At 42.4% G+C, this 11,598-nt stretch overlaps 5 protein-coding genes and 1 non-coding gene across 6 annotated transcripts; 2 read left to right on the forward strand and 4 right to left on the reverse strand.

The window, feature by feature from the left end:
* The first annotated feature begins 141 nt into the window (after positions 1 to 141).
* Positions 142 to 1,258, forward strand: V2V93DRAFT_373488 (uncharacterized protein). Its single transcript, XM_066910997.1, has one exon. It carries the CDS (start codon positions 183 to 185, stop codon positions 1,086 to 1,088), a length of 906 nt encoding a protein of 301 aa, XP_066764138.1. The 5' UTR covers positions 142 to 182; the 3' UTR covers positions 1,089 to 1,258.
* Positions 1,259 to 1,333: 75 nt separating this feature from the next.
* On the reverse strand, positions 1,334 to 1,416 carry V2V93DRAFT_t59. The gene has a single exon. It is a non-coding gene; the product is annotated as a tRNA-Leu (tRNA).
* Positions 1,417 to 2,721: 1,305 nt separating this feature from the next.
* On the reverse strand, positions 2,722 to 3,392 carry V2V93DRAFT_373489 (uncharacterized protein). The gene has a single exon (XM_066910998.1). The coding sequence runs from the start codon at positions 3,359 to 3,361 to the stop codon at positions 3,170 to 3,172; it is 192 nt and encodes a 63-aa protein (XP_066764139.1). The 5' UTR covers positions 3,362 to 3,392; the 3' UTR covers positions 2,722 to 3,169.
* On the reverse strand, positions 3,275 to 4,582 carry V2V93DRAFT_373490 (transcription regulator HTH, apses-type DNA-binding domain-containing protein). The gene has a single exon (XM_066910999.1). The coding sequence runs from the start codon at positions 4,524 to 4,526 to the stop codon at positions 3,702 to 3,704; it is 825 nt and encodes a 274-aa protein (XP_066764140.1). The 5' UTR covers positions 4,527 to 4,582; the 3' UTR covers positions 3,275 to 3,701.
* Positions 4,583 to 8,203: 3,621 nt separating this feature from the next.
* Positions 8,204 to 9,690, reverse strand: V2V93DRAFT_401454 (uncharacterized protein; the record flags this gene model as incomplete). Its single annotated transcript, XM_066912588.1, has 3 exons — positions 8,204 to 8,560; positions 8,600 to 9,290; positions 9,432 to 9,690. 3 exons carry the CDS (start codon positions 9,688 to 9,690, stop codon positions 8,470 to 8,472), a joined length of 1,041 nt encoding a protein of 346 aa, XP_066764141.1. The 3' UTR covers positions 8,204 to 8,469.
* Positions 9,691 to 9,864: 174 nt separating this feature from the next.
* Positions 9,865 to 11,598, forward strand: V2V93DRAFT_59124 (uncharacterized protein). Its single transcript, XM_066912738.1, has 3 exons — positions 9,865 to 10,128; positions 10,244 to 11,379; positions 11,435 to 11,598. Exons 1-3 carry the CDS (start codon positions 10,016 to 10,018, stop codon positions 11,497 to 11,499), a joined length of 1,314 nt encoding a protein of 437 aa, XP_066764142.1. The 5' UTR covers positions 9,865 to 10,015; the 3' UTR covers positions 11,500 to 11,598.

The following is an 11,598-nucleotide window of genomic DNA, read 5'->3' on the forward strand; positions in this document are numbered from 1 at the left end:
TAAGACATACTGCGCCGCGCGGGGCTTATTTGGTTTATGCTGGGGTTGTTCGACCTGCTATTCCTCAGGTTGAAATTGTGTGATATGAGGCCCAGAATAATTAGCAGTGAATTAGTAGAGAACATCCAGACTAACATATCCTTGCCGTCATCACCGTCATCTCTGCTTGCTCTTACTGATGCATGATAAAAGTACACAGCATGCAGACAAGCACGATATCTAGTATCACTATAGAGAGTGACACTCTGAGAATATCTCAAGGAGAGTCATTGCAAATATGCCCTTCGCAAACCGGTTTACACACGTCACATGTCATCACCGCAACTACATACACCAGACCTGCTATCGAAAAGAGTTCAACTGAGAACATTCAATTGAATCAACGTCAGTCCGTATCATCTGAAAGTTGTCAGCGCAGATCAATAGCTCAATTACAGCGACGACCGAGTTCCTGGGTCTCTTCTACAACTGGTTTTGCGGATTCAGAGCTGCCGCGGGAATTACTGTGCGGCATTTTATTTCTTCGAAAATCAGAAATTCGAACAGGTCATAATGAAAGAATTCATCAGCTTTGCTCTCGAGTAATGATATCGTCCGAGAAGAAACTAATCGAGCCACTTGTCAATCTCTTGAACTGGAGACGCCAGCAGCGTCTCAAAATCGACTGGTTTATATATATACTCTATGCAAAGGAAGCGTCCTCTTTTTCTCGACGACAGTTGAAGTTCCCATGCTGGACGGCACCTGTTGCTCGCACATTTAAAATCGAAAACATAGCATCGGAAATCATATCTCGTGCCCCATCTCTACGTCATGACCTTAGGCCCAGCGTCGATGACGACGAAGAGGAAATAACGTTCCCAGCACTTGACAAACGATACTTGGAATACCGTGAACCTCTTCTACAACTTGCCAAACGCGTTGTCGAGGGCGTGTTTTCTATTGACTGCATCGTCGCCGAAATTCGTGCGGGAACGTATGTACTAGGCAAAGTATCTCACGAAAGTTTGACGACAATGAGCGAGCAACTGGGGTTATTTGGGTGGATAGATCAAGAGGAGGAGTTATGGCGTCGGCGTGGGTTTTAGCGAATTGCTTTCTATTATTATATTTTTTTTCCTATTGCTTGAATGGTTGTTATAGGTGTATACTTTAGAGTGTTTATATGGAAGTTTATGATGATTATTTTTAGACCGAGATCAGGGATTCTTTTATAGTTAATGGAGGAGACTCGCAATGCATTGAACTTTACTCATAATTTGCAAAGACAAAGAATTAATGATAATGAATCAATATATCTAATTTAGATATTATATATAAAAAAAAAATATGGTGACAACCCTGGGATTCGAACCCAGGCCTCCGAAGAGATGAGAACCTTAATCTCACGCCTTAGACCAACTCGGCCAGATTGCCCTTATCCTTAATAAATTATAGACATCTGGAGTATCATATAACCCTAGCAGGTCATATAACCCTACTCCTGTTTGTTATAAATTGGAGCATTTATCGAGACTCGTATTCTCTGGACTTTGCGGTTGGTGTTTATCTGGCATTTTTGTTTTCATTGTTATTTTGGGTGACTGATTATTTTAGTAGGGAGCTCAGGCTTCTGAGAAATGCTTTGATTTTATTGCAGAATTGGGATGTTGGCCAAAAGGCATATTGTGTAATAGAGTACTTCTGTTTAGAGGTTCTGAATTAGAGTATATTTACCCATAACAAAATATATTATTAAGGTTAATATTGGATAAGATTTTAATTTCATAGAGGTAAGGGCTGAATCAAGTTAGTAAATGAATTTTGAAAAGCCAATGCGGATTTGTTTTCTGGAGAAAATGGGGAGTTTGTCTCCTGACTTATGACACACTGGGAAAAAAAAGAAACTTTGCGCATACAAGACGAGTTAAGCAGCTTCAAGAAAAAACGAAATAATAGCAGCTAAAAAATATAATGAAGAGAGAAGACGTTTTGAATAAATTGTAGGATGTGTAAAGCAGCTACGCGCGCTGCTGCGTCGACACAGGCCATGTAACAAGGATTATTCAGTTAAGTTTAGAAATATACAGAGATAGCAGATAGCTTGGCTGCTTCATTGTTACATTTCCAGAAATATGATTGCCGCTATTCGAATTTTGTTGAAAATTCCCGCCAAGTAGGATAAAATAAGATAAGATCGAGCGCACACTTTCCTCGATCAAAATCTGTCCTACAATATCTATCTTTTTTTATGATCACATACTCTTATTTCTGCTGATTTATTTATATTCATTCTAGTATGGCTGACTCTTTTGTGTGAGTGTATGATCGGATGCACTTACATACATATAGATTACTAGGTACTGTACACCTATGCTACTGCTGCTGTCGTAATATCCAGCCTCACAAATAGTTCATGTTTCTCCTGTTTAGTTATCAGTAGGGAAATGCTTTCATATATTTACATCATACTCATAGAAACTAGCATTTCGCAAAACTGTGGAAGAAAATGGAGAAAATGGGCGATAATAAGTTGACGAAATTCCATTATCGGCTTACGCTTTTGGGTGAATCGCTTAAATAACCTCCGCGAAGCAAAAAATTAAATTCGGCCTACCTATTCTCCAAACTCTAATGCGTCTCCGCAAAAAAAAGAAACAATCTGTCGAAAAAATTTAATTTCAGCCTTTAAGCCGGATAAGAATCTTATGAACTAATTTGCGTAAACCTGTTGCATAAAATGTTTAGTTGCATTTTGCAATCTATTTTGTAAAGATTACTCGCTACTATACAAAAGAAATACTCGAAGCGAGTGAGAATGTCAGGCCTATTATGTGTTCATCGGTAGCAGCAGCATCAGTGTCAGCCTCTGACAGTACTAAATCGCGCGCAACAAAGTTAGGCTAAAACGCCGACTTCCGACTAAGGAAGGTCTAGTCATTTAAGCAAACAAAGCGAACTGTTTTTATTTTTTTTGTTGACATTTCTGATTTCTGATTTCTCTGCTTTTCCTGCTTTTCCTGCTTTTTCATGATTTCAGCATATTTAATTTAGCTTGCTCGTTCTTTAGTGTTTCTCTCTTTTTTTTTTTTTTTTTTTTTTTGAGAAATTATGACGTTTGGAGTATTACTCTTTTGTCTTTCCAGCTGATGGAGGTTCCTCTTTTTTTCTGTGTTTCGTCCGTACCTGACTAATGGAAAAAGAAAAAGAAAAAGAAAAAAAAAATAGAGAAAAGAAAAACAAAGCGAAAATCATTTCTTTCATCTATGCAGTCTTCCAATATGTGAAGGGAAAAGGCGAAATAAGAGGTAGATTCATTTAACAACATGTAAATACAAAGTTGCGATGTTTGCGATATTTGCGATACATACAAATCATACATAAAATAAAAATCATATGCTATTACTCTTACAGTCACTCTCTGCTTATAATGTAAAGCGAACCTGAACATGAAAAATCAAAAGCAAGAGTTATCTTGCATTTTTTTCAAAAGCGAATGACACCCAGACTCAATAAAAATGTGTGCGTACGAAAAAAAAAAATGAAACATGAAAAAGAAAAAGAAAAAAAAAATTATCAAGAACAAAGTCAGAAACGCCAAATAGAGAAATACTTCAAAAAGAAAGTAAAGGAAAATAAGAGAAAGATCATACGCCTTTTCTCGCTTTTCACTCTGCGAAAATGCTCTTTTTTTTTCTGCCCGGATCTACTATGAATCGAATCTACTGTGAAGGGTGGCTCTGTAGCGTATGCATCGTCACCTCTTTCTTCCCACTAAACTCCTGCTCCTTTCCTAAATCTGGGGATGGTAACTGCGATCCCGGTGTATCAGGGTGACTAGACGACATCGACGAATGTCTCATGTAATTCTCTTGCGCACTCAATCTGGGTGAGATGATCGACTGCGGTAACATCTGTCGATGCTCAATCTGCTGCTGCTGCGATTGCTGGGAGAATTGCTGCATTCGTGTTGACTCTAACCGCCTTCGCTCGGCGGCAGCCATGACTTGCGCTGTGCGCGCGTAATTTGCTGGATGATACAAGAATGCCTTTATATCAGCTACAAAAAGCGGGTACAGCAGATCTACAATCTTTTCCTTGTTGGCAAAATCTAGTGCCCGGTCGTAGGGAATCCAGACACCTTTCAAATGCATCGCTCCGACTTTGACAACATGCCGCTGCTTCTCGCTCTTGAGGATACCGTCGCGTCGACCACGAGTCATGCCAGCTACATTGAGTAGCTTCGTGCCGTTCACCATATCGTTATCTTCCCGTCGCGCCACGCAGACACCTTTCGCTTCAACCTGAAAACATAGCGTGCCTTCATCTTCCCATAATGTAGTTGTCACGCGTGGTTTCATGCCCGGCGGCGGGAACTGACCGGTGGGATCGTGCGGCTGCATTACAGTCGTCTGCTGCACGGATTGGGGCGGGTAATGATACTGCATGACGGGCTGCTGCGGATACGGAACATAGTATGCGTGCTGGGTTGGCGTTCCACCGGTGGGATACATCTGTCCACCCGGGGGTGTTGGGAATGGTTGCATCAGCGCGTGCTGCTGTTGTAGCTGTTGCTGTTGCTGTTGTTGCTGTTGTTGTTGCTGTTGTTGTTGCTGTTGTTGTTGTTGCTGTTGTTGTTGTTGCTGCTGCTGTTGCTGCTGTGGTTGCTGCTGTTGCTGCTGCTGTTGCTGCTGTTGCTTTTGCTGATATTGTAGCGACTGTTGTAATTGCTGTTGCTGAAGCGGCAATAACTGCTGCATCATCTGTGGCCCGCCCGGCGGCGTAGGCAATTGCTGCGTCGGCAATTGCTGAGTATAAGTGTAATCGCCAAAGTTACTAGGCAGAGCATAAGTCGGCATTGGATTGGACGAGTATGAGTCTGCCGACATGGTTGATATCGGTGCCGGAAAATAATGCTGCAGCGGGATATGGTATTGCTGAGTCATTGGCGAGGAAGAGTGGATTTGTGGAGTGGGGATTATGGTCGTGGACGCGGTGGCGCTTAACGAGGAAGGCGCGAGGGGCGATTGTCCGGTTGAAGAAAGCCCGATTGAGGACTGCTGCTGGTCTGACATGCAACTCGGCTGGAGAAATACAAACAGAATCTGGTTAGCTAAGAGTGGACTGGGCGGGAGAAAGGTTAGAAGCATACAGAGGAGTTTTTGGGTCGAAAAGCGAGGCAGCTAAGAAATGCGAAATTATTGGCGAGATCGGGAAAAGACAAGACCAAAAAAAGAGATTAAGAATTCGGCGAGGAGATGAAATGCCTAGAGAGAAAGAGAAGAAGATGATTAGAAGAAGCGTGCTTAATTGGGTGCGAGAGATGCAGAAGAGCAAGAGGATGTAGATACCTTGACAGAAGAGTGGGAGAGGAGTTAAAGTAGAAGTCGATGCTCGAGGATGAGAGAAGAGAGAGAGAGAAAAGAGAGAGAAGAGGAGCAAGACGAATAGTAGATAAGAGTAGTGGCAGCTGTAGTAGCAGCTATAGTGAAAGAGTAGTAGAAGAGTAGTAGAAGAGTAGTAGAAGAGGACGAGTAGCTGGTAAGCAGCAGCAGTAGAAGGAGGTACGCGGGTACGAGCTGTCGACAGAGGCAGTCTGCAAGGCCCTGCAGCCTGTTCGCGCACCGCTGCACGTCGCTCGCTTCCTAGCGATATGCACCATCCTGCGCTAGTACTGATATGGAGTGGCGGTGCGCACTGCCACTCGGGCTCTGGGCCTGGTGAGTATAGAGTAGTGAGAGTATAGCCGGAAAACTGAGACTAAGAAACCGAGACTGAGACTGAGACTGAGACAAAGACTGAGATTTATTACTTATGTAGATGTAGTATGGGTTTTTGTTTTATTACTAAAGTAGTAAAGATAGCTTTCTTTGCTATTATTGTGTTGCGACGGAGCACAAAGTATAGCAGCAGAGACATCATCAAGATAAACAACCGGAAACGCAGCAACAAAGATAAACAAAACCCAGCATCTTCGTTAACGAAAACAGGGCTAAAAAGTGGAAAAGATGAGGCGCACACTTTCGGCTCAACCGCTCGTCTTGGTTGCCCCTTTCTGTTCCCAAATATTACTGCCAAATTCCTGCCTCGGCTTTCTACTCAGTCCGCACGGCTCTCGTCCCAGGACTTATATTCCCAGGACTTATATCATCTTCTCATTCTGCTGTGTACTTGTTGGAGCGAGTACCTGTGCCGCAGTACCATCGCTGGCTTGTTCAGGGCCGGAATATTTCAGTTTAATGTCGGTCTGCCTAGTGACGTTATCGCTTCCGAAATCCAGCCTCGTTTCCGGGGTCTGTGAACTATCTCTTGACAGCTCCTGGTCTGCGCCTTTCTCTCTGTGTTTACCATAAAGGGTTTTTTGATTTATTTCTGTGCACTTTTTTCATCTTAAATGTACGAATTCACGGGAGATATATAAATCAGTAGAATATATTCTAAACCGCAAGAGGCTTAAATAGACTAAAAAGACCAAAAAGGATTGATCAAGATTAATCAAGATTTAAAAAGACTTAAGAAGATTTAAAAAGATAAAAAAGACAATATAAGATGCGTCGACAGTTGGGTGCAGCACCGTGCAGCACCCGTGTGCAGCCGACTCTTTCGTCTACTCTACCTATGGGCTTCCTTTTATAATTGATCTCTAATTGTACACTTAAGAAATGTAAAACTGCTTCAGCAACTACACAGCTGCGATCAATGCGAGCTCAATATTATTTATTATCATCTTCTATTCCGCTATTATATGCTATTTCGTGCTCAATTATTCTATTGCCGTGAGCATCACTACACGTGTCTGTCGATGCTCCACTGTTAACGGTATAGCTCGATGCGCATGTGCCGCTTTACCTTATAGCGGATCTACGGCACATACAACTAACTGACAATACAAGTGCCTAGTAATTTCTATATTCATTCTAGTGTTGATATCCATCGCAGCCATAGTCAAGGAAATCTAGCATACTCATACATATTTAATACTTTATGCAGGGCAGACTTCGCTTGCTGCCATCTCGGACGTGCGCAGTCATGACCTACAGCTTGCATCTCTATATTCAGTATAATCTAATAGAAGCTCCTAAATCCCATGAACAATCTCCTATTTTAAATGTTGTCTGGTCTCATATTTTACGCACTTTCGTGATCTTTACATTATTATTTCTAGCGATATGCTAATTGGCCTTTTGCATTTATAGCTTCAAACCACGAGAGTGGGTCTCTATCGCGGCGCAATTAATAACTTTAACTAGCAGAAAACCAAACACAAGAGGCAAGGACTAACCCGGATATTTTCCAGTTCTAGTCAAACTGACGGTTGCCTTCCTAATTAAGCTATTCTCATCAGTTTTCAAAAAAATCTCTCCTTTTTCGTGTCAACTTATAGTTTCGGTGGGGGTAGTGGATGGTGGCCGGTACAAGACCGTTGGTACTGCGAAAGTGGCTTGTCTTTTTCTCGTCAAGACCCTGTAATTCTCGGCTACGCGCGTAACACGAAGATTCTAAGACGTCAGCTGATTTTTCTTCTTGGAGGCATAGCTAGAGACTCTCAATGTGGAGTCTGAAAGGAGCAAAGCTTTCACGGCTTCAGAGAAGAGAAATCGGCTAATTTCGGCTTTATTCGGTAAATTTACTTGTGTATACGAGCCTCTAGCGTGCCCTGGTCCTGGTGGTACCTGCGTGTGTCGCTGTGCAGACCCTTATCTGTAGTTATTCATTTTACTTCCTATTATAATCCTAAAGCATTGCTGATAGTATTTCTTTGTTTGTGCATGATATTTAGACTGATGTGACTTTGTGCAGTTATGCAGCTGTGCAGTGGATAGATATTTGCAATTTCATATGTAGTGCACCTGAGAAATCTATAAATTCCTCATTTTGACTTCTATGTGAATTAACTCTATACAACCCGGCTTCTATCGTTTCTTTTTTTTTTCTTTAGAAATATTGCACTGCGCTATATAAACTTCGTTTTCCATTATTCTTCAACAGCTGTCTGTTTTGTAGTACAATGACATATCCAGAATCCACACCTAATTGAGTTTTCCTTTTGACTCTATCCGAAAATTTTAAGGTTCTGGCACATGTATCGGGTTAGGGTATACTTTTCATTTCGAAAACGCAACTGAAATTGAAATTAACCCTCTGCCTTTGTTTCCAATTGTTTAATGCAAGACTTGCTCTAGGGTTACTGTTCGCTGACTTTAAACAATGAATTTGATATTTACTACTCTTATTTTGGTTTCCAGAGGCGAGTTTATGTAAAGTTTCGAGTGTGGATGTTATAATTTGACTATGCTATCTTCCACACTGTTGACATGGACGCAGCAAGTCAGTCCCAGCCGACGCCAATGCGCAAAATAAATAAATGAAGAACAAGAAGTAATAAAAATAAACGTTTTTTGTCGTACCATTTTCTTGATATGATGCAAACCAAAAAGATTTTGTAGAAAGATGCTCTTTTGCACTGCTGCTTCAGTTTCAAGCAACAGACTACCTATTTCCTTTTTTTGGCATCCCATCGATGTCTCCTTTCACAAACCGATCGACGGCCCTCTGAAATAATAGTCCTAAAACGTCTCCACTAGACTGTGACCGCTGCTGTAACTCCATTCGACCCAACCTCTCATCAATACTAGTCTGACTAGCTACACTTGTTGCATCATCAGCCTGCTGCACACTAAACTCTCTGCACAATCTCTCCACAATCTCGCGGTCTTTTTTATCATATATCCACAACCCCCAAACATCAGGCTGCCGGGGTCCACTCCGATCTTCATACGAAATGTCCCACGCATCAACAGCTCCATATGCTGATCGAAGCATTACAAAATCATCCAGTCGCTCAACATCAGTGATGTCTTCTAATCTCAGATAAAAATTCTTCAAAGAATGACGATTTAGAATACATAAAACGTGATCACTAGTGTTGTCCTCTTCATCCTCATCATCATCAAATTTCGTGCCTGCCACAGGAATCACAGGCCTCGGATCTCGCGAATACGCAAATAATACTCCTTGACACGACAGCTTCTCCCATGCATTAGTGTCTGAAACAAATTTGTACAGTACCGCGTGAGCGCTCCTCATGAGTACTGACGAAATGCGCGGATCATGGCGATGCAAGACGCGGAAATTGAGTTCCTCAGTCGTAGGCGTGATGTTACTGTTTTGCAGCTCACCCGACGCGGTCCCTTTATTTTGGGATGATTTCTTTGACTTTGTGGGTGTTTCTGTGTTGTTGTAAATATCCGTAGTTGTCGCACGAGAAGATTTCTGTAGCGATTGCAGAAATTTGTCTGCAGCGGTTATGGCTGCCGTTTGCGGCGTGCCGGTATCTTGCTTGTAAGTAACATATGGCAACGATTCGTCTGCTTTTACCTCTGGTAATGGTTCGCTGGCAGAAGACAACTGCTGAGGACGAATCAGATCCAGAATACTTTGCCCTCTCAAACCATGCGGAGGACCGTGCGGAGGAATAGAAATTGGTGGTGCAGGCAGGGCGAGAGATACAGATGCAGAATCTGGCATCATCATCGGGTACGGCAACGGATAGAATTGTGGAGGTGGTGGAGGCATATATGGAATTTGCTGTGGATATTGAAATTGGCTTTGTAGAGGATTCAGTATTGGTGGTGGCTGTTGTTGAGGGTCGGGCTCCGTTTTTTGATCTGGTGGATGAAGAATATGTAGGATACTGCGTTGATGCGACATTGTGGAGTCGTTTGATACTTTCCTTGTATTAAAATTCCAAAAATGTAATCTTAGGCGCTGGATCAATGAATATATTGGAGTCTGTGTGGGTGGGTTCCTGATGAGGATGAATGAACAAAGAGTGAGTGAACACCGTCGGAGGCTGGTTTTAACTTGACAAACTAACTTTGCCCAGTTCAACGTTATAAGCAATCAGACACTTAATCAACATCATTGCTTTTGTTATTGAAAATATTATTCTCAACCAATAGATCACAGACTCGATAACTTTTTTTCCTATTATCAACTTTTTATTGTTATTTAGCATTTTATTCACCTACATAGCATGTCTTCATCACCACCGCGACCACCGCCGTCAGACGAGAGTCAAGAATCATCAAATATCGACCCCGAAATGAATAGTCTACTACACCAACTTAACGCAATGTCTCTTCCAAAGTACGTCTTTCTGTTTAGTCCTCCAAATAAAGAAGCATTTTCAGAGAAGCTTGAACCTGTTTTCATAAAAATTTATTGGTGGAAATATAAGATAACTGACGCTGTACACCTATAGACATGATCCAGTACCTCGAGAACCCTCGCCGGACGCTCTAGGTTCTTTAGACGCCCTCTCGGCTCGCTTTGAGAATCTCTTCAATAAGCCTCCCGTGTCAAGCGCTCGTCCTCGCGCTTCTTACACCGACGATATACATCACGAGTCCGAAGCACTCGATCCAAATATATTCTTATCGCAGGCGACTAATACCTCGACTGACGAGAAACTAGTCGAACAGAAACGGTCGTCATGGAAAGATTTAACCGAAATTGAAGATGAAGAATTCGAACGGGCGATGCGCGAGTTGAGTGCTAGGGAATGGGAATTGATGCCCGAGGAATTAGACGAGCTGAAAGTTCTCGAGAGCACGGTTTACGTCTCTTCTGCAGATGATGGGCAAGACGGGGCGAAGTATTTGGATAAAGGGTACTTACAGGCCGTGTCGGACGATTTAGATGCCAAAAGTGAAGAAAAATCTAGGCAGGCTGGGGAGGACAAGACAGTGAGCAAGGATGCGGCGAGCGCGTTGAAGGAGTCAAAAGAATTACTTGATTTGTATAATAATAACGACACAACGAGCAACGATACCTCAGATGCAGCGGGAATGAAAGAACTTACACAAGAAGAAAGAGATATTGAAGAGCAAGCAGACAGATTAGTCAAGATGTACGCGTCCCTTCCAAACTCTGGAATCGTTACTAAAGACGGCGACGACGACGGCGACAAAAATCAAGATGATGCAGATAAGGATGAAGATGAAGAGGCGGTGGAGCTAGTTGATATGTATGTCCGACTAGCCAGCAGCGAAGAAGATTCAGACGACGAGGCCAAAGCAAACCCTGAAATCAAGAACAAGAACAGCGACGACGACGACGACGACGACGACAATGCCGACCTATTCGCTAGACTCGATGCACTCAAATCCCTTCCTTCTCACTCATCAGACAACACAACACCCGCCCTCCCAGATGCTCCTACCCTTCCACATGTGCTACCATCTGTCCCTATCGATACATCCCCTCAAACAAAGAAACTGCGCGAGGACGCGGAATTAGGATGTTGCATGTGCTCCGATGATGTCGAGTACCGATGTCTAGGCTGCGAAAAGGATGACGAGGATAATTATTTATATTGTGGGAAATGTTTCTTATTAAGTGAGTTGTCCAGTATTTAATCAAGCAGGTCTGAGCCTGACTATATCGATTTTAGGTCATTTGAGTGAGCAGGCAGGTTTCGAAGAGCGACGACACCGGTATAAGAGGTTTACATTGTAAGATAATTCGTATATATTGTCATTTTACGGTACTTAATGAGTTCGACTGTAAAAAAAATGATATCCTCCAACTGTGATTGGAAGCAATTTACTGGCCATA

The sequence above is a fragment of the Kockiozyma suomiensis genome (genome assembly GCF_038497685.1).
Source record: "Kockiozyma suomiensis strain NRRL Y-17356 unplaced genomic scaffold V2V93scaffold_12, whole genome shotgun sequence".
NCBI classification, from domain to species: Eukaryota; Fungi; Ascomycota; class Lipomycetes; order Lipomycetales; family Lipomycetaceae; genus Kockiozyma; species Kockiozyma suomiensis.

Excerpts from the sequence above, each read along its gene's own strand:
- V2V93DRAFT_373488 (XM_066910997.1), top strand. The coding sequence starts at position 183 with ATGATAAAAGTACACAGCATGCAGACAAGCACGATATCTAGTATCACT.
- V2V93DRAFT_373489 (XM_066910998.1), bottom strand. The coding sequence starts at position 3,361 with ATGTATGATTTGTATGTATCGCAAATATCGCAAACATCGCAACTTTGT.
- V2V93DRAFT_373490 (XM_066910999.1), bottom strand. The coding sequence starts at position 4,526 with ATGCAACCATTCCCAACACCCCCGGGTGGACAGATGTATCCCACCGGT.
- V2V93DRAFT_59124 (XM_066912738.1), top strand. The coding sequence starts at position 10,016 with ATGTCTTCATCACCACCGCGACCACCGCCGTCAGACGAGAGTCAAGAA. Across the intron at positions 10,129-10,243 it reads AACGCAATGTCTCTTCCAAA|ACATGATCCAGTACCTCGAG; the intron begins GTACGTCTTTCT and ends GTACACCTATAG. Across the intron at positions 11,380-11,434 it reads TGGGAAATGTTTCTTATTAA|GTCATTTGAGTGAGCAGGCA; the intron begins GTGAGTTGTCCA and ends TATCGATTTTAG.